The sequence below is a fragment of the Miniopterus natalensis genome, chromosome 12 (assembly GCF_054644295.1).
Source record: "Miniopterus natalensis isolate mMinNat1 chromosome 12, mMinNat1.hap1, whole genome shotgun sequence".
Lineage (NCBI taxonomy): Eukaryota > Metazoa > Chordata > Mammalia > Chiroptera > Miniopteridae > Miniopterus > Miniopterus natalensis.
The window spans coordinates 40,362,764-40,384,516 of NC_142092.1; the positions used below are offsets into that span (position 1 = coordinate 40,362,764).

A 21,753-nucleotide genomic window follows, 5' to 3' on the forward strand; every position below is an offset into this window, starting at 1 on the left:
GGGTTGGGGAGGTGGGGGCTCAGGTAGGTTTCCCAGGCCAGGGATCTTCCCAGAATCCTTAGCTGCCTCCATCCTTTAATCCAGCAGGAACTCTGGGCTCCAGTGTACGTGCAAAGAACCTCATCTTCCACCCACCCCGGGCCCATTCTTCACCCTGTAGTTCCATCCTTGGGAGCCCTGCCTCTCCACCGGAGTATCTGGAGCCGCGGGGGTGCTTAGAACTAAGTTTGGGGAATGAATGGCTGCTGGTTCCGACACGAATGCATCAGAGCCCAGGGGCTGGTGGAGGAGAGATTTGGTTGGAGGACAGGAGGACGGTGAGATTTGCTCCGCATCTCCCCCTGCGGCCAAGAGAGGGGGTCGGGGGTCTGGGGTCAGGGTTGGGGGACTGAAACAGGTCTGATCCAGGGCGCAGGAGCAGGAACGCATGTCGGCGGGATCAGCCTCTTTCCTCCGCCCACGACCCGCGGGCGGGGGCGCAGCGGCGCGGGCCGGCTGGTGCAATCACCCGCACGCCTTGCATACATCAAAGAAAGGGCTGAAACCCTAAACCCCAGCGGAGAAACGGCTTCCGGCCTCGGCTAGCGAGCGCGACCAATGGGGATGGGAGCCCCGCTGAGAGGACCAATCATAGCAGGACCTGCTACATGCGCGGGCCAATCGGAGCGCCAGCTGGGCCAGGGAAAAAAAGGCCGAGGGTTGGCGCAGGCGATCGACTCGCGAAGCCAGAGCGGCCGGTTCTCTCCCGCCTCGTTGCCACCTGCGCCGCAGCACCATGGACGCCCCAAAGCAAGTGGTCAACTTCGGGCCCGGGCCCGCCAAGCTGCCGCGCTCGGTAAGTCCCAGCGACCGCGCACGGAAAGCGCAGCCTGGACGTGAGCACGTGCGCGAGTGGCTGTGCATCTCTGCGCTGGGAGCTGAGCATCCTGTGCGGGGAGCTCTGCATCTCCGCTCCGGGCGGTGGGACCCCCACTCCCGCTCCGAGTCCCCCGAACTGTCTGTACCAGCGTGCAGCCAGTTCTCTCGCAGGTGGGCTGGAAGAATACACTCCTGGGAGGAAGCTCGGGCAGCATTGCCCGTGCAGCTGCCCCGAGGCGTGCGCGCCTCGGCCCTCCGGGGCGTTGCTGGCCCGTCGCTGGAGCGCACCTGGCGACTCCCGCAGGCTCCTTTCGCTGGCCCAGGGGTGGGCGCGGCGGGAAAAACCCCTCTCATTCCGCGTGGGCTTTGCGGGCAGTGCAGCGAGCCGGGCAGTGTCGAGGGGATGCTTGAATGGACATGGTCAGTGTGAATGAATGGCGAATGGGAATCGCGTTAACTGGAGGGGATGGAAAACTAGAGGCCCACGCCTGGCTGCCGGAAACAGTGTGGGGGTTAGACAGCTTTTGGGAACATTGTTTTTCAAAAATGTAAATTTGAAAGCGTTCCAATTCCTCCTTGTCACGCCCGGAACTACCCTTCCCTAAACCCTTTTAGTCCGCTTTTTTTTTTTTTTGCGAGTAGATGTAACCGGTTTGTTACACTCCCCCCCCCCCAAGGTATTAGAATTCATACTCTGGTAGTGGTAGGCCCTGGGCTGCTAGCCCAGCCCGCGTCACTTTGTTCTGGAGCGAATGAATGATTAAATTCTACCCCGGGCCACGGCCAGACCTTTCAAGTGCAAGTGGCACTCTCTCCCTCTCTCCCCGCCTTCCCAGCCCCCAGCCTGGCTCCAGGTCCTGGCCTCCCCCCCCCCCCCCAGCCCGCCGCAGCTGCGGAGCGGGCAGCCTCTGCTGTGCCTTGAACGCGTTGACAAGCTGCACCGCTGCTGTGAGATTTTTATTTTTCCAACCAAGAAGACATAATACGTTGTAACAACATGAGGCACGGCCAAATACTTTACAATTATCTTTTGTTGAACAGGGCAGAAATCTCCCTGGGACAGAGCCTCCTCTGTATTGTAAGAACAGAGAATCTTACAATTTTAGAAGGGAAAGGATCTTTTTCTATGGGCCGAGCTCACAGTAGCTGAGAGAACAGGACTTTTTTTTCCCCCTCTGGGCTATTTCAGTCCGTTTTAAGAGAGATTCTCTGCTAGAGCTGTGAAATGTTTCCTGTACTCTCCTCATCATGACCATTTCCCCTTTTCATCTTTTGGACTCAGTATTGTTCCCGTGTAATTTGTTATGCCTTTATTATAATGGCAGTTGTCATCATTAATACACTTATTTGTTTATTATTTATTTTCTGGGGAGGATTTTTGCCCTCAGATACACCCTCTAACCTGGGGGGCAGATGATGCTTTGTACTTGATTTAATTGAAATTAAAGAATTAGGTACCTTTTCAAACTTTGACTGTAATCACAATGGAAAATATATTTTACAAAATGACCAAGTACATGCATGTAATTATAACTAAAACAAAAGCCTTATGAAACAGCCTAATTAACTACGATGTACACAGTCTGTATTCTGTTCCTCTCTGGTCTGTTCAGTTTCTTATAAAAAATTTGTTGTGACCCATAAAAGCATTCAGCAGTTTGAAAAAAATAAACTCTACTGGATTAAGAGGCCTGTGCTATATGGGTGGAAGTCTTAAAAACTCTGTAATGATTTTGGATATAAACTTATAGATGTCTTCAAAGAATACTGTCTAAGAAATATAGTCTTAAACAGAAGTTGAAAGAAGATTCTATCACAGAGGGTGTTTCTGTTTACTTTATAGAGGGAAGGATTCACTAAAGTTTATTTGATCAGCCAGTGCTAATAAGCATCCAACAGTTTGCAAAACAATGACAAATTCTTGAGCCCCCTTTTCAATGGAATCATTTTCTGTCTAATTCTTTATTGTTCAAATACTGTTTCTTCAGATAAGTTGCAATCCAGTTTAGATGGTTTTATGTGTCCTCCTTAGCCTGTATCTTTTCTTTTTATTTATTTATTTTTAAATGTTTTTATTGATTTTAGAGAGAGGAAGGGAGAGGGAGAGAGGGAAAAATCAAACATCGATGGGTTGCCTCCTGCATGCACAAACCCCCCCTGACTGGGGACTCAACTGCAACCTGGGCATGTGCTCTGACCAGGAATCAGATCAGGGACCTTCTGGTGCACAGGACGACACTCAACTAACTGAACCACACAGGCGGGCCAGCCTGTCTTTTAACAAAACTATCTCTGATGGCTGGATGTTTCTACAGAGGTCTTACCTCACCTGTTTTGTGCACATTTTGTGAGCTTTTCTTTCTCTTTTTACTTTGTGGCGGTTCTCACATACACAGAAGTAGAGAGGGAATAATATAAAGCCATCCATTGGCTGGTCTCTGAGATTTAACAACTATGGACATTTTTCCAATCTTGTGTCAGCAACGCTCCCCCCCCCCCCCCCCGCCTCCCGTCTTTCTCTGGTCCTGCCCCAGATATCAGTCATTTCACTCCTAAACACATCAGCATGCATCTCTGATGAGGGCTTGCTGTCTTTAAAAAGATAGGTCTTTTCCTTTCAGTGTGTAGTTACTTTCATTTCACTTGCCTTTGGGAAGCAACAATGGGTCTCCTCCGTAGCTAGGAGCTGCCTGTCCAAAGGAGAGGTTTAGAAGAGATTTAGCTGTGGCCCTCACACTCCTGCCCCCTCCATTTCCTGGCACTAGGATTGGCCCTAAACTGGGTACAACTTGCCCTGTGGCCCCTGTGAGATAGACTGTGGTTTGGGACTGCAGTGATTCTACAAGATGGGTCAAGGGGCTGGCCAGGGCATATAGCTTAGACCCCCTCTGGAGCCTCAGCTGAGATTTCTCATGGGCAAATTAAGGATAAGAGTATCACCCTCATGGCTCAGTCGTTGGGATAAGTACATCAGTCACTCCTGGAGGAGTCTTACTTCACAGCAGGTGCTTCCTAATTCATGCCCACCCCACCCATCCCAGTCCTGCGCCTTAGACCAAAAGTATGGAAAATCAAGTTATCTGTTTAATTTGGGACCCAGTTGATTTTTATTTGTTTGTTCTCTGAACCCAGAACTTTATGCCTTTTGTACTTTTGCTTTAAGGCAGTGGCAAACGAGATTGTGGGGGAGACATATTCTAGTTTTTCCCAAAGGTTTTATCTTAACAGATAAAGAGTTGTCATCAGAAAAATTGTATACTTGTTTTTCTTTTAAGTCCAAGTTATTTTTTTTATATTTAAGTTAATTCATGCTTTTGGAAAAACTGCATCCCAGTATCAGTCACATTTGGTAAATTCACACTCAACTTTTGTGAAAATTGCCTCTTTTCTGGGCTCTTTGGGAGGAACCCCTTAGCTGTGGGTGGGGACAGAAGCTTCCAGATCTCACAGGCGCTATGAGTAGAGCCCCTCCCATTTCCCTCCCCACCCCCAGGTTTATATGTCCAGAAGGACAGCTGTGCACAGAATATTCAAATCACCTATTTTCTTTTATTTTTTTCTAGGTATTGTTAGAGATACAAAAAGAATTATTAGACTACAAAGGCCTTGGGATTAGTGTTCTTGGTAAGATTTACATTTGGATTCTGTGACTGTCCGGGTGTCAGGGAATTAATTTAAATGCATCAAACCTGTAATTTCTACAGGGTCTTTCTATAGTTCTTTGTAGATGTAGTTAAAAAATTTTAATAATTTAGTTGCATGTTTGATGGAAGCAATTTTGAAATCAACATAAACATAAATGCTGGTGAGATTTCATACATCTCAGCATTTTCTAATTGGTTTTGCTAGTCATAGGGACTGAGATCCAGAGGTTTTTACTGTACATTTGCATACCAGTGTCCCAAATATTTATAGTACTGCTTCACGTTCACTTAGTTTTTAACTACACTTATAAATGAACTTAATAAAAGTTTAAAAGTACACAGGGTTTTTATGAAGATCTTGTCTGCTAATAATTTCATTAAGCTTCTCTCCTTTATATTATTAGGGAAGGGAACCTTTGAGTTCTAAAATTTTCTTTTCCCCTCCCCCCTCCCCCTCCCCCTCCCCCTCCTCTCCCCCCTCCCCTCCCCTCCCCTCTTCCTTCTTTTCTTCTTTCTTTTTTCCAAAGGCTACATAGTATTGAGACAGTAAGTTTAACAGTATGCTCATTGTTATTAAATATTGTTCCTGTGGGTTTGCTGACATGTACTTAGGTGTCTGTGAGGTGAGAGCATAGTGTAGAATTCTGCACTGCTGTCCCAGAGGGCAGACATTGCACACAGATTCAAGTGTGTGGTAAAGGTGAGAAATCACAGAGAACGAAACTGCCACTTGAAAACTCATTCTGCTGTGATATAAGGCTAAAATGCTTGCAATTTGAAAATCAATTTAGATTTCCCCCTAAATGAAGTTGAATGTAAAATTAGTGAAATGTCTATTTATTCTTTTACTTGAAATTTTATCATTCCTTCGGAAGCTACTTGTGTTCAGTTTTGAACTGGAACTTACTTTGTTGTTTATCTTTCCTTCCACAGAAATGAGCCACAGGTCATCAGATTTCGCTAAGATTCTTAATAACACAGAGAATCTTGTTCGGGAATTGCTGTAAGTTTAAAATTTTAAGACCAAACTGTACTACTTTTTTTTTTTCTTTTCTGATTTACTGTTCCATTTATTTATGCATTCATCGGTTGCTTCTTGTATGTGCCCTGACCGGGGATCGGGGATTGAACCTGTAACCTTGACATATCGGGGCAACACTCTAAAACAACTGAACTATCTGGTCAGGGCCTGCATTACTTTTGTTTGATTATATATACTCTGTTTTAGTATTTGCTATGCTCTGCTGTTTAAAACATTCTATAAGTAAAAATATTTTTTTTAAGATGCTCCCAAATTCACTAAATTAGTACATAATGCTTTTTGCTTGTTACCTATCCTTCACTTGTTTGTTTTTATTTTATGTAGTATTTCTAAAGATTTGAAATCATCATATCTAAGAAAGATTTTTCAGCACTGTAGAAGTTTAGCATTATTAACTACAATGTAGTTCACTGGTTCTGGAAGTATGGGCCTCATACTGCCTGTCAGAATTACCTGGTGTGGGGAAGTATTAAAAATTCAAATACTGGGCCCCACCCAGACCTGCTGTCAGAATCGCTTTAGAAACTTCATTTTTAACAGGCTCTTGGGGTCATTTTAAGAGCCTAAACTTCAGGAACTGCCCTCCTAGGTTATCTGCACCTCTTCCTTCTCTGGAGGAAACCTTATTCCTAAACACATTGCTATTTAAAGGAGAGGTTTTACATATCATTATATGCACATAAATGAATATGGTAACCTTGGAAACACAGTTTTTTCCCTGCTCACAAGACCAGTGCAGAAAGTTTAGAAAAAACAAGCTCACAAATTAAACTGGAATTATCTGTAACCCCACTGTACTCATTTTAACCATCTTAATTTTCCATGCTGGAGTAAAAAATTTCACTCCTAATCTAGATGTTTATTAGGTGCCCCAATAGGTAATTAGGCCTGAATAGGTAATTAGGCCTGAATAGGTAATTAGATCCTTCTCCAGTGTCCATTTGGTTCATAACATGGACCAGCACATAAATACTTCTAGGACTTTTGGTTGCAAAGGACAGAAGTCCAACTCCTGGCTTAACCAAAAAAAAAGAATGTGTTGGCATGTTCTCCCTCTCCCTCCCCCCCTCTCTCGCATTCCCATGCCCTTTTCCCCGTCTTCTTCCCCCCAGACAGTTTTACCTTTACTTTCTTTCTCTTAAGCTCCAGGGGCCCTTCTTTTACTTCTGTAACTTGTTTCCTGAGCCCATGCAGCCCAGCTGGCTCACTCTACCTCTGTGCTTTCTAAATAAACTTCCACTTGTATTCGAAAAAAAAAAGAAATGTATTACCTTGCATGATGGAAAAGTCCGGGAGTGATATAAGAGCTCAGGTGATGTCAGGAAGGTCTTTTTCTCATCTCCTGGACCTGCTGTTTTATGTGGTAGCTTCATCAGATGGCCACCATTGGTTGTAGGGTTAGTTCCTACAAATTCATTCTTCCCCTCAATAGAAAGAGCTCTTTCCCAAAAATTTGATCGAAGGTCTCAGAACCAAGCTCCGTTGGCCAACTTGGGTCATGTGCTCATCCCCTGGAGCTGGGCTTGGTCACCCTTGAACCACGTGGACTGAGAATGGTAGCACGGGGTGACACCCTGTAGGAGCAGGAGGGTGTTACTAGCTTCCGTCCAAACAGTGACCATAGGCTTCCACCACAGGGCCAATAAATAGTTGTCCAAGGAGTGAGTAGGTAAATGACTGGATTGGGGAAGGCAGAGCGGTGGTGGGACGTTCCCATCGTTCTCGTATGTCTACCCAGGGTAAAGTGCCGGCAGAGCATCGCGCATGCTCCGTCTTTGACCCTGTGAGTCTCTAGTTACGGTCTCCTGTGCTTCTGCCCAGAGCTGTTCCAGACAACTACAAGGTGATTTTTTTGCAAGGAGGTGGGTCTGGCCAGTTCAGTGCTGTCCCCTTAAACCTGATTGGACTGAAAGCAGGAAGGTGCGCCGACTATGTGGTGACAGGAGCCTGGTCAGCTAAAGCCGCAGAAGAAGCCAAGAAGTTTGGGACTGTGAACATTGTCCACCCTAAACTTGGGAGTTACACAAGTAAGTGCTGGAGCTGAGGTGGACTAGCAATGTTGACTTTGCTCCTTCTTGTCATTAGTTAGTTTGATACCACTTAGATTGGATGGCTGTACTAGTTAAGGCTACTAAGTGCTGCTGCAGAAAGAGCATCTATAAGCTCACTTAGCTGCAAAGCCCAGGGTCCGGTTTGGCTTTAGGTGTGGGTCGATCAAGGGCCCCAGCACTATTTTCAGGTCCTGGTATCTTTCACTTTCTCCTTGTGGTGGCTCCACAGTCAGAAAAACTGTCCCCTCAGTCTTAGAAGATGGCTGCAGCCTCTGCTGACCTTATATTCTCCCAAGGTTCAGTTTCTGTGCTCACATATTCCAATAACAGTCTCATGTCTCATATGTCCCAGTCCACATCAGTTGTGTGACAGTACTTGAGTCACACTTTACCTTTGGGGCTTCTGGTGGAATTGGTTCCACGGGAATCACATGGGCTGAGAATGGGGGAGGCTGGAGCCCCAAGAGGAAACTATTGGACCTCCAATGGACATAGGATGGCAAACAAAAACCCCAAATACTCAGCTGGCCATATCTGAAGATTTAACGGTGAGCAGGGTGAGAGTGACCATCCTTTTAGCATGGGGGTGGTGATTATAATGCAGGGTGGATAGGGTGCTTTCGTTCAGGAATGCTTTGGAATCAGCCTTTCACTGCTAGGGGACGGGCTGTTATTCCTGGTGGACTCCAGCTACATAAGGAAGGGGGAATACAGGTGCGGTGTCTCTAACTTGTCTTCTGTGATAGAAATTCTAGACCCAAGCACTTGGACCCTCAGCCCGGACGCCTCCTATGTGTATTATTGCGCCAATGAGACCGTGCATGGCGTGGAGTTTGACTTTATCCCTGACGTCAAGGGAGCAGTGCTGGTTTGCGACATGTCCTCAAACTTCCTATCCAAGCCAGTGGACGTTTCCAAGGTAGAGTGTAAAAGAGGGGACCCCAGCATCTTGGTTCTTGTAAGGGCATTTGAATATATACTAGACCAAGGAAAGGTTGGGAAGCCTTGGGCCAGCAGAGACCCTGGAGCCGGGGTAGCTCTCAGTGAGCAGGCCAGTAGTCGCTTGTTCATTGTGGATCATCAGGTGTTTAAGTCCTGACCTCCCAGCCCCATGTTAATGAAGGCTTCACAAGGTCACACTTGAGTCCTTTGGGAATTTATCTGCCTCTGAGAGTGGCTCTTAGGAAATTTTTTGGTCAGCACATTGGGAGTAGCTTGCTGTCTTCAAGGGAAGATGCAGATTATCCCAGCACAGGGTGCCTCTGAAGGAGCCCCGCCTTGCCTTGTACCCAGCGCAACTCCAAGAGCATCAGGACACATAGACTTTTGATGGGGCACTAAGGTGGGCAATGGGAATAGTGTACCCAGGTGCCTGCAATCAGGGGCATAATATCTGTAAAGAATGGAAAACATTCTGATTAAATAGTAATCTGCCTTTTTAAAAAAATTGTGGTAAAATATACTTAACATAAAATTTGTCATTTTAACCATTTTTAAGTGCAGCTCAGTGGCATTTTAAGTACATTCACCCTTAAATCATTGCCAGCATACATCTTCAGAAGTTTTGATCTTCCCACATTGAAACTCAGTGCCCGTTAAACACTAACTCCCCAGTCCTTCCACCCCCAGCTGCTAGTAACCACTGTTTCTACTTCCTGTCTCTATGAATGTGACCACTCTAGTTACCTCATATAAGCAGAATTATGCAATATTTGTCCTTTCTTGCCTGGCCTATTTCACTTAGCAGAATGTCCTTGTGGAAGCACTTGTCAGAACTTCATTCCTTTTTAAGGCTGCATACTATTCCATTGTATGGATATACCACATTTTGGTTATAGTCTTGGTATGTATTACCACTTACCATGCACTGGCAATTCTAAACAGTGCTCTATTTTAAAGACTAACTTGGGCATAGATGGAAAGTATGCAGAGTGAATATGAATATGTATAAGGTTTTTACAATGGTCACCTAGACTAGCCCCTTCCTGGGGAGGAGAAGGGCCAGGCAGGCATGTAACCTGCAGGCCTCTGAACTCGAAGTGTCTCAGATGGAGATTCCTTTAGAGAAGAGAATACACTCCTAATAGGAATACAGTGGTTACTTCCTCATAGAAATCATTTAGGAAGTTTAAATACCTTTAAGAAAAATTACCAAGTGTATCTACAATGGCATGTTTTTCTCATTTCCAGTTTGGGGTGATTTTTGCTGGTGCACAGAAGAACGTTGGCTCTGCAGGGGTCACGGTGGTGATCATCCGAGATGACCTGCTGGGGTTCGCCCTCAGGGAGTGCCCCTCGGTCCTGGAGTACAAAGTGCAGGCCGGAAATAACTCCTTGTACAACACACCTCCCTGCTTCAGGTAACTCCAGTGTGCTGCTTGTGGACCAATTGAGGGGTCTCTTTCAGGGTCTCTTTCCCATCAAAGCAGAGGTGACTTTTAAGTAGAGTGTTTGCATGAACCAGTGACCTGATAGCCTAGAGATCCTATCAGGAGTCTCTGTCCAGCTCACGAGTCCCTCGTTACCCTCTGTGCACTGTTTGGCCAGTTTTCCTTCTAGCCCTTTTTGGGGGGGGTGCTTTTGTTTGATTTTGGTAGCCTTGGTGGTTCACCATTAACCCCAAAGCTCTCTGCAGGTGAAGTGCTGTGACTGCATCTCAAACAAGCAGTGCAAATTGGGAGAAGGACTTTCAAACGCTGGACCTCCCCTGCTCTCTTTTCTTTCCCTGCTGGGCCTGCGTGAAGGAAGCTCGATGCTTAGCAGCAAAGATACTGGCTTGGAACAAACACTTTCCCTTTTTTTTCACACTGCCTGCAGGGTTCCTGTTAGCTGCATTGCACCCCTCAGGCCTGCCAACAGTCTCTTAACTCCCAGCTTCAGGTGGTTTGGGAAAACCTTTGTGACACCTGGGATTTAATATTTGCCAGAGAGATCTATTACTAACCAGCTGTGTGACCTTGGGCAATTCTCTTAACTTCTCTGTGCAGCAGGTCCCTTCAGAAGTAATATAGTACCCTCCTCATTGGAGTTGCTATGAGGATTAAAGGAGTTGATATATGTATATTGAATGCACTCACTGAGGGCCTGGAACTTGTGTTATAGATATTAGCTGCTACATTATTACTATTTCTGTTGTTAGTTCCCAGAGCCTTAGCAGGGGAGGGAAGAACCAGCGATGGGTTTGTGTTTGTGGGACAGCTATGATGTAAAATAGTAATATGTTATATGTAAGATTCTTTAATCTCCCAAGCAGCTTAGGAGGCAGATACTCTTATTATTCTCATTTTGCAAGTGAAGAAGCCGAGGCTCTACTTCTACAAAGTGGCATGGCTGGGATTTGAGCCCAGGCACTCTGGCTCCACAGCCTGGGAGCGTACACCCTGAACCTCAGTGCTCTTTGCAAGCAAAATCCTCAGGATGGATTTGTTTGTGTTTGAAGGACACCATCTTAGGAAGGCAGAGAGCTGGTGGAGTCAGGCTCTCCCATTCTTGGGTTTTTCTGGGAGGGGCGGAAGTTCTCGTAAGAGTATAAAAGGGGGCAGGGGCCAGTGCAGGCAGATGGGCCACCAGGGTTGGGAATTTATGAGAGGTCTCCCCCTGAGGCACTGCCTGTAGAAAATTTCTCCCACATAATCTGCCTTAGGAAAGAAAGGAATTGTGTTCAAAGTTAGAATCTGATGCTCTGCTAGTTTTCCACACGGCTCACGTGGGGCAGAGCAGCCCTTCATGTTGTGTCCTCTGCTGTCCTCAGGGAAGCGGGGGTTCTGGTGCTCACTTTCCTGGTTGCCTGTAAACCCCACTCTCTTTCACCCTGGTTGAAAGTGTTTCTAAAATACCTACCTGTTAGGGATGGGGCAGTGGTGGGGAGGATGCTTACCTCGGGTTCTAGGCAGAGGAAAAGCAGTGCCCTCTGGCCAACCTGGAAATGAGAACTGGGTGTGCTGAGGCACAGCTGGGGACCCTCAAGGGCAGGGCTCCAGGAGAAGGGGCTTAGATGCAGGGTTGCACAAGGCAAGAGGTGGCTCTTAACTATTAGAAGGTAGGGCCAGGGCCTGGCTCTCTGTCAGGTGAGTCTTTCATGGTCACCACTGGCTTTGGGAAGGTGGAAGGAGACAGGGAGAGCACCTCCCTGAAATGTGGCCCAAAGGCAGGCAAGTAGTGATTAGAGAGAGCACAGCCTGGAGGAACAAGGGGCGCTCTCACTCACCTGGCACCTTCTCTAAGAATTGCCATGAAACAGATTTTTTAAAATGTAATGAATACGTGAATATGCTGCTTGTTAATATTAGGGGGGAGATCAGCAGGAATAGTGAGAAAGTAGGCCGGTCTCTAATGGGAGGTGAAAATGTCTGGAGTCAGATCTGGAGACACAGAAAGTCCTAGAGCAGGAACTTCATAGGGTCTTTCTCCAGCCTTGGCCCCAGGCCTTGACCAGTTGGGCAAGTTGGTCACCTCTGGGTGCATGGGGAGGGCAGAAAGGCAGGATTTACCTCCCCAGAACTTTCCTGCCTGAGGAATGTGCTGAGCCAGAGACAAGGGCAGAAAAGGGGCTGTTTTTCCCCAGACAGATTAGAACAGTGGTAATTGGCCATCTTGGGGCAGCATAGTTAATGTTTGATTAGAATCATGTAAATGTAGAAGATGAAAGACTGGGTTCAATGTATTCTGCCTGAAGACAGCTCCTGGAAGTTGCTTTGCTTTCTTTTACCCCAAAAGAAAAGAAAGAACAAAGTAAGCCTGTATAATTGAGCAGTTACCCTGAATCTCTAACTTGGAAAATGTAGAATTCTTTTGCAGTGCTTAAACATTCAGCGATAGAAAATTGTAGCTCACCCAGTGAGAAAAAACTTCATAGACAGAGACATGAAGATCTGCGCAAAACATCCTCCCCAATCCCTTGAATGGAAGCTGATAAGGCACTCAGGACACTCCAGAACTTTCTGTCACATAGAAGTCCTTGAAAAGGTCTGAGTTTGAAAAGAAGCATTCTTCTTTTTTTTTTCCTTGTAAAATCAGAGCCAAATGACCACAGGGCCTGGGAAGTTTGTTTGAACTGTGCTGGTAACTAGGCTTCCAATACTTGCTGTAGCCCTGAGCAATGAATTGGGGTGGAATAAAGGATGCAAGGACGCTTGGTCATTCTGTTTAACTCTTTAGTAGAACACATTAAGCCCAGTTAGTGGATACGCAAAAGATGCCTACACTTTTTTTCTAACTCTAAGTAAAAGTTTTTACTTACTGTGACTAGCTGAACCCGTAAGTATAAATTGGTTTTAGTTGTAGTATGAGGCAGAGTAACTAATAAGAAACAAACTAGCCCCACTAATGCAGGCCACCTTTCTTATCAGAATGGGCTTAGCCTTGTCCACCATCAACTCCAGAAGCTCATCTGCAGAGTTAGAATCAGCCAGGGCGAGTTTTCTGTGGACTTTCTGGTGTGCTTTCTAAGCTCTAGTGCACAGTGAGTATTTTGTATTGCTTTAAAAAATGTATAAGAGTAACGTGCTCTTAGCAGAGGTTTCTGAAGTGATCAGAGCCTGCCGGGGTAACCACTGGTAACTGCTTGCTGTGTATCCTAACAGACCCTTAACTGGGCATATGCACATATACAGAGCCGTATGTTTGATTATACGAATGGAACTTTTCCATACACACTATTCTGTGAATTCCTTTTTTCCCACTCAACAAAATACTATGAACATTGCCATATCTGCTCAAATGCCTGCCTTTTATTTTCTTTGAATGGCTGCTTGGTATTCCATAGAACAGATGTTCTGTGATTTATTGAGTCACGTAACAGTCAGGCTTAGATGGTAAACTTATGTTCTGTGTTTGCAGGTTGCATTTTAGATGTGAAAGTATAAATTAATTTAAAGTGTTGCACTGATAGTGGGGAGAATCGAGACCACATTACAAAGCTGTGTAAGCATTTTAGGGCCCTGCATTTGGAAGATTTTGGATTGTTTGGGGTAGAAGCGTGAGTTAATGGGGCTTCTGGAAGCCACAGTAGAGCCACGGGGGCCAGGCATCCTTCCACTCCAGGGCTGTGGTCCCTAGGACAACCTTGTGCCTCTTGGTGAGGCTTCAGACACCTAGGCTAAGGGTGCTGTTTCCACAGACGTGTAAAATGGTTGGGCTTTCTGCTGGCTGCCTGCTCAGATTGCAATTAAGATTAGCCAGAAGGCATGCGCAGCTAGTCTGAGCATGACCGCCACCGAGAGGGTAGTGTGTCAGTGCTGAGGTCTGGCTGGGACTGTGGACCTGGCCTGGGCCTTGCTGCAGCATTGAGTGTGATCATCAGAATAGCAGCTTGGGGACCCTGGGATAATAGCTGCAGGTGAAAGGGAACAGTGGCCTCTGAACAGTACTGTTGGAGAACCGGCTCAAGGATGGCCTTGCTTGGATCTTGTGGCAGGGTGTGTTTCTCTGGTTGGCTCAGAAGGGAATGGCTCTGAGCTCCATGAAGGACTGAGGTTCATTGGGTCCTCCTGGAACCAGTGACACAAATCCCACCCCATCTGCTATTTCTGATCCTTGTTTCCCTCTGCTGGAATATTGTCTTCATATTTTCAGATGCGCATCCTTCTAGTGTTTCCTGGGCTCTTGACCTCCTATCTCCTAATTTCACCAACACACGTCTGCCTCTTTCTCATCCCAATTTAGAGGATCCTGGGGAAGGCTCTGATTGGTCCATTAGGCTCCCTGCCCAACTGTGAGACCAGGGGAGCAAGGGACCCTGCTGCATCTGTCTGTTAGGTGGGAAGGTGGAGTTGGGAAGAGCAGGGCAGTTAAAATGCCAGAAGTTGGTTGGTCTTCCTGGTCCCCAGATGGGAAAGATGAGGCTTGGGTTCCTGAGGTGACTAATCCTGGGGAATCTGTTAATAAGTGGCAGCGCTGGGACTAGAGTCAGGACTGCGACCCAGAGCCCAGGCTCCTAGCACTAAGCCACACTGTCTCCTGCCAGGTGGGGGGCCCTGTATCAGCTCTGGGATGGAAAAGCTGAACACCTTTTGCACATAGAAATATAAAATAAAAGAGCGAATAGTAAAAGCTATATGGGAAGTTTGGGCAGAAGACTCGGGAAGTTCAGGAAGTGAAGGATTAACTGGGTGAGGCCGGGGCCAGGGGTTCTGAGGATGCTTGTGGTGGGGACAGTGTCAGCAGGTGGAGGTCAGGAAGTGTGTCCCAAGTGTTGTGAAGTTTGCATAAGGTCTTGGAGCTGGACAGGTAGGGACTGATGGGACATCCAGTGAGGAGTCTAATGAAACCTTTTCTGCATGGCTTTCTGGGGCATAGAATTGGGTTGATTTTGCTTGTCCTTGGTCTACACATCACCCCTTCTCATCTTGTCTGTGTGCAATTACATTTTAAAGTCTGTCTTGGTCCATCTTAATAGTTTGCTTGAATGTCTTCCCACTTTTGCAAAACTGAGCTAAATGGAGTTTTGTTTTAATCTTTATTTTAGCATCTACGTCATGGGCTTGGTCCTGGAGTGGATTAAGAACAATGGCGGTGCGGCAGCCATGGAGAAGCTTAGCTCCATCAAATCTCAGATGATCTATGATATCATTGATAATTCCCAAGGATTCTATGTGTAAGTCGATGGATCTGATCTCACATTTTGTGTTTTGCGAATTTAAAAATGTGTATATGCCAGGGACTTTTGGCAAATGGATGCATTCACCTTTCTCTGGGACACTGAAGTGTTGGTGATCTGGGTGGTCCCACATCCCCACCCAGGAATCTCAGGCTTGTGACTTAAATCTCAGGGTGGTGACATTTTTTATACTAAATACATCGCCCTGGGAGAGTGAAGCCCTAGAAACTGCTTGGCACACAGGGAGCATTCCTTAAGAGTTAGCTCTTACTATTATTATTTGTGGAAAACACTTAGGATGGTTCTTAATATATATTTGATATTAATTTTAATATTACAAAGATGTCCAAGGGATAGAGTCCATATCCACATCTAAGGTCAGGCCTTAGGAAGAAAGAGCAGGAAGAAAAAAACAACCCAGGTTTCCATTTTCTTTCATCCCAAAACTGATTGCTTCTCTCTGCTCAAAGACCCCGTCCAGTTTCCAGCAGAACATATCTGCAGGGCCGTCCACAGTTCAGGTGCTGCTCTAGCCAGGAACCCAATGCTCCAGTCCTGGCAGAGAGCCTGCCGAGGGTCCCCTCGCCTGTGCAGATGCAAGGTCTCTGCCAGGATGCCTGTCTTTTGTCTCCTTCCATCTTAACCACTCCACGTCCCCTCCTCTGAAACCTTTCTGCCTTCTCTTAGGCAGAATTCCTTGGTTGGCTCTGTTTCCACAGCCCTTTGCTGCTGTTGCACTTCTCACATGGAATTTTAATTCCCTACACAGCCATCTAGCTAGATTGGAAGCAGTTAATTCCCCTTAATCTTTTCCCCCTCTCCTCCGCTTCATACCAGGAAGCAGTGTGTAAGTATTTGTTAGATGCCACTTTCATCTTTAATTTCTAGCTTTTATGACATCATTGCTGCTGTGATACATCTACTTTCACAATAGGATGGGTAAACAGAGTGAGGTTGCGAACTCTAAGTACAAATTCTTCATTCTTCCCCCCTTTAGGTTTTTTTTCCCCCTTCTTAAATTAGCTGTGCTTTTTCCTGCTCCACCTTAATAGGACCTCATGTTGGGAGCCTGAGGCGGCAGAATATCAAAAGAGGGTACCCACTGAATTTTTAATTTAAATGTCAACCATGACACCTACCACTTCGTGAGGAAGGGGAGCCTGGGATTCAGGCTCAAAGCCTATTACCAGATACTTGGTTTCCCTCCTTGCATCTCTTCTGTGTGTAGCTGTGCACTTGACTCCTATTAACTGTAACAGGAATTGTGGATATGCCCTTGGGAGAGCATAACTTTTAATGGGGGCTTCCTCCCACTGCTTTTATTTGCTGTTTAATTTTAATGAATCCCACCCTGGAGAAGTGAAAGAAAGACAGGATGTGCTTGAGAAAATGGAGAAAGAGTTATTACATGTTTTACTTTTCATTTATTTCAGAGGAGCATGTTGGTTCCTCTTTCATTTGCCTGTTTGGGATGTCAATGGAAAATAATTTTTCCATTGCTTATTTTCCAAATAAGAAACTGAAGTCAAATCATAGATTAAAAATTCACTCATCAATTTTGAGATTCTATACAAGCCCTGTGCAAGGTGCTGGGAATAAAAAGCTGAATTGATTGAATTTAACAGATGCTTATATCATATTTACTCTGTTCCAGACGCTGTCTAAATTGTATCAGTTTTCTATTTTTGCATCACAAAACACCCCAGGACGGGGACTTAGAATGACAACCGTTTTCTTTGCTCACGGTTCCTTGGGTCAGCAGGTGCAGCTGGGCTCACCTGGGCAGTTCTGCTGCTGCTCTCACCTGGGATCACTTATTCAACCGAAGTCATCTGGTGATCCCCCTGGAGCAGTGGTCTCAGTCACATGTTTGGGAGTTGGTGCTGGCTGATGGCTGGGCCTCATTTTCAGCAGGTTAGCTCAGGCTTACTTACATGAAAGCAGAGTTTTAAGAGGTCAGACGTCAAAGCTGCATGCCCCTTGAGGCCTGAAAGTTGCACAGCATCACTTTTGTCGCCGTCTTGTGGTCAAAGCAAATCTCAAGGCCAGCCCAGACTCAAAAAGTGTGGAGAACCAGACCCCACCTCTTGTTGAGAGGGCTACAGAGAGTGTGTGGCCATTTAAAAATGTGCCACAAAATTTTTTGTAAATATACGTGATCCTTATATCAGCTACTATTCAATAGATGAGGAAAGTGAGGCACAGCAGAGAAGTTAGTGACTGCTCAAGGTCACACAGCTTGGGACAATGCAGTGTGACAAGTGTTTGAAGAGTTTCAACCACTATGAGGACCAACGTTTTTTCTCTGCAGCCTTGTAGAGAAAGCGTCAGTCACATTGCTGTGCGGTTGCCATGTGTTGGAAACTTCACATGTGCTGTACCACTGAACTGTCACTAGTCTGAAATGGAGTTTTTATTCCCAATATCCAGATGAAGAAACCGAGGCTCATGGAAACTCGGTACAAGTCATACGAGAGAATGGTAGCTCACTGTTCTGTATGCAAGAGGGGTCTCCCTAAGTAGATTATAAATCTCCTGGGGCACAGCTTTTTTTTTTTTAATCTCCTGTTTGCATCTAGAAAATGTTTAAGCATTTTTTCTGTTCATGTGTTAATGGAAATTGCATGTTTCAGAAAAGTTGCTGGACTAATAAACGTGTTTTTCAGGTGTCCAGTGGAGCCCCAGAATAGAAGCAAGATGAATATTCCATTCCGCATTGGCAGCGCCAAGGGAGACGATGCTTTAGAAAAGAGGTTTCTCGATAAAGCCCTTGAGCTCAACATGATCTCCTTGAAAGGGCACAGGTGAGTGTACATCCAGTGCAGAAGCTCATCAGAGAATGGGTTTGGTTTTTCAGATGCAGAATGAAACACATCTCGGAGCCTGCCCAGCTCGGAGTAGCAGTTATTGTAACTTGTTGGGAAACCAGTTGTCACAGGGATACTCCTTCCTCCTGTTGCTTCTAGAGCCCTTAGCACAATTCCCTGTTGAGAGCATGGTGGAGCCACATAGTCTAGAGACTCTGTTAAAATTACTCTTGAAAATCTCTTAAATGGATCTTCCAGCATAGGGGTTGCTGTCCTATGTCTGATGAGGCTGTACAACCCCATTTGGTGTAAGAGCAGATCATGGTGCTCCAGCTGAACGTCAAATAGAGCAGTTAATCTGCACGCTCTATGGAAAGTCCATTTCCTTGCCCCATGAGAGGCAAGACGCCTGCCCTGCAGTGCTCCCGGCTCTTTGCTTCCTGCTGAGTTAATTTAGGTTGTGTGTGCACTTGATGGACCTGCACTGCGTCAGGGAGAATTTTCTAATGTTTAGGTGTCTGAAGCTCCCAGCCACCTGTGGGGGTGACAGGAAAGAGGGTTCACCTCGATGCTATATTAGATGCTTTTGTTAACGGCGGCATCTTTGTCCTTCTAGGTCTGTGGGAGGCATCCGGGCCTCTCTGTACAATGCCGTCACGATCGAGGACGTTCAGGAGCTGGCAGCCTTCATGAAGAAGTTTTTGGAGATGCATCAGCTGTGAACACATCCTAACTGATATATACTCTACCCTTGAACTATGTCCAAAATTTAAAGTAATTTAACGGTTTCAAAAACTTAACCATGGTAATTTTATCAAGGGAACATGCTTATTATAGATTATTTTTTTTCAAAGAACAGCAAAATATCCACAGCTCTGCAAAGCTGGTGGGACTTAACAGCCACCTTAATTTTGGCTTGAACTGAAAGCATTTTAAAAAAATCTTTACTTTTCTGATGATTCCACCTTATGTTGTCTTTGCTGCTACTTTTTCTAGCTAGATCTCAGTATTCAGACTTGCCTGTGGACTTACACAAAGTGCAGTTAATGTTTCTGGAGACCCAGGCTCTGAGCATTGAGGGTGGGTGGAGTCTGCTAGGTGCTGCGTCTAGATCCTTTCCAAAAATGATAGCCGTGGGGGCTCCTGGGTTCCACAGCTGTTAATTCAAGCCAACCTTGATCACCTGGTGAGTGTTTAGGAATTCTCGGCTAAAGGGCCAATTGGAGATCTTTATACTGTTATTCTCATAAAGAGAGAAAAGTGACATACCATATGTTTATATAGCAAGGTCTGTTTTTAATACCAAATAGTTTATATCTCTATACATTTATATTTCTAATACTGCAGTTCTCAGTGATAAATGTAGAGACTTTGGGAATTTGTTAGAGTCCTTGACCTTGTGCATTATAACATTATGTTTTCAACAGTTGTGTGTCTCCCTTCCTTCCTCCCTTTGGAAACTGCTTCACAAGATTTAGAAGTTCCTGAGTCACTTTTATTTTCTTTCAGTAGGTGGAAGAGAAGGTTGGTGGGTTCTTTGTTTTTTAGTAATGCCGTAAAACTAAACAGTCTCTGTTAAGCTCCTTTCGTGTTTGTTCACTTGACTGTTCTCATTAATTGTGTTTGACCAGAGTGACACTGTGATTCTGGAAAATCCTTGCTGAAGCTTCTTTGGTCCTGTTGTTTATCCATTGTCAGTATTTTATGTCGAGTATGTGAAGGGCATTAAAGTCCTAAAACACCTAAACCTTTGTCAATGAATTTCTTTACTGGATTTTTAGACAGGTTGTTCTTTTTTAAACTTTACGATGGGAAAACTCGAGTCTGAAAATAGCATCTGATTAGGGTATTTAATTTAGTTCATCCAAAGATGTAAGACTTGAGTTCAGTGCATCCATTTGTTTATTTATTTTAAATGATTCAGCACACCGTGCTAGCTTTTCATTGGCTTTTGGAATGGACAGTATCAGCACAACCACCTTCCAGCACAGCTCATGGTATAAAGTCCCATGAACTCTGTTCTACTCAGGTCAGAAACATGCCACTAGGATGGTTTTGGGCTGTCTTCTCGCTTCCTTGTGTTCTGCAATGAGGACTGGGCTCCTCACTCATCCCAGGGTATTGGGTTTCCCTGGTCAGGGCTAAGTCTCCCAGTCTTGGTTTTCTTTTCTCTGAAAGGAAGATTGAAAGTTCCCCCACTTATCTCAGGGATGTCTAAGAATTTACAAGGGTTCGTGCAGGGTGTGAATAACCACAATAAATGTTTGGATAGCAAAAGCCGGCCAGCCTGTGGAATCCGGCTAAGTGTTCGCATGTAATAGAGCCAACCTCTTCCCTGTCCTTTCCTATGATGGTTGCACGCCCTTCTGGTTTGTACCAGCCCCGAGTTCCTTCCATTTCCACTTACTTCCATTCCCATTTCCTTGGCCAGCTCTGTTGGCCCTCAGCAGAATATTTCAGCAGCCGGTTGGGGTGTTAATTCCCTTTGAGCTCTTCCTTGATACAAATTCCAGGTTTCTTAGCCCAGCAATCGCAGCTCTGTAGCATCTGGCATGGCCTCTTACATTTATGGTTCTTCGAATGTGGCATGCATTTACCCATGTGACACGCCAGCCTAGAGGTCTTGCCGCCACTGGTCAAGACAAACCTTCCTTCGAGACACCTGTCAACCTCCTGACCCTGATTGTGTGTCTCCTGCCTTAGAATGACGCTTTTTCTGTTCTTATATGAGTGACCCATTTATCCCATCACAGCACCTTCATTCTTTCTTTCCTGAACTGGGATGTCTTGCTTATTTGCCTTCTGCACCGGAGCAGCAAGGAAGAGCCATGTGTCTCTACCTCTGTCTCCTGGCATCCTGCCTTGTCCTGAGGAGATGCTCAGCAATTGTCTGTTTCATGAACAAAAAATCTTAAATGGGTCATGTTGGTCTTCCTGACTTTCTCAGCCTGGAGTAAAAGGCAGAGTTATAATCTCACATATATGGATTTTTTAATTTTCGAAAGCTTAGTATACAATTTAACTTTTCACTAAAATGATCAGATATGACTGGTTGGATGAGTCAATTTCAAATCTTGGAGGGCTCCCAGACTCATAAATCTGTGTAAGCTTTTGGAAAATGGTCAGCAACTGTATTCATCCAAGTACAAAGAGTAGTCCTTGTTTGGATACAGATTGCTAGAAGGTACTCATCGAGTGAAAACCTTGACCTTTGCATGTCTCGGGAATGAGCTGATGCCAGTCTGCAGACCACGTGGAGAGAAGCGGAAGGGGAGCTAAAGAGGCTCCTGGGCCAGCAGGTCTCTGGAGCCAGAACCTGCTGCTCTTCCATTAAGATTACAAACAGCAGACAACAGGTGTGTTGAGGAATCTGTAAGCGGGGTGGCCTTGTGTTCCTTTCGAATCCTCCAATTTGTACTGCACCCCTCAAATTGGATTTGAAGTTTGATTTCCCTCTCAAAGTTCTTGACAACTCATACTAATGCCACCCTAATCATACTAATTTTGAGGAAAAGCAAAATTGTTCCCATGTTCCTTATGTTGATCTCCACATACTGCTTCGTCTCTAACACTGAGGTTCTGTCCCTTGTCTGCACAAGAAACAAAATTGTTCTGTCCCTGAGTCTTCATTCTCCCTGCTTGTCTATCCCAATATCTAATGTTGTCTCATCACAGCTTAGCTGATGCTGGAAGGTTTGCTTAGCCCTTAGGTGAACTATGTGATGTAACAAATAATTATTTCCTTCCTCTAGAG

General features: G+C 45.4%; 1 protein-coding gene across 1 annotated transcript; it reads left to right on the forward strand.

Annotated features, from left to right (window-relative positions):
- Positions 1–737: 737 nt before the first annotated feature.
- Positions 738–19,746, forward strand: PSAT1 (phosphoserine aminotransferase 1). Its single transcript, XM_016223054.2, has 9 exons — positions 738–835; positions 4,422–4,482; positions 5,436–5,505; positions 7,366–7,571; positions 8,342–8,514; positions 9,786–9,955; positions 15,061–15,189; positions 17,859–17,996; positions 18,616–19,746. Exons 1-9 carry the CDS (start codon positions 776–778, stop codon positions 18,719–18,721), a joined length of 1,113 nt encoding a protein of 370 aa, XP_016078540.1. The 5' UTR covers positions 738–775; the 3' UTR covers positions 18,722–19,746.
- The last annotated feature ends 2,007 nt before the right edge of the window (positions 19,747–21,753 follow it).

Excerpts from the sequence above, each read along its gene's own strand:
- PSAT1 (XM_016223054.2), top strand. The coding sequence starts at position 776 with ATGGACGCCCCAAAGCAAGTGGTCAACTTCGGGCCCGGGCCCGCCAAG. Across the intron at positions 836-4,421 it reads CCGCCAAGCTGCCGCGCTCG|GTATTGTTAGAGATACAAAA; the intron begins GTAAGTCCCAGC and ends ATTTTTTTCTAG. Across the intron at positions 17,997-18,615 it reads ATCTCCTTGAAAGGGCACAG|GTCTGTGGGAGGCATCCGGG; the intron begins GTGAGTGTACAT and ends TTGTCCTTCTAG.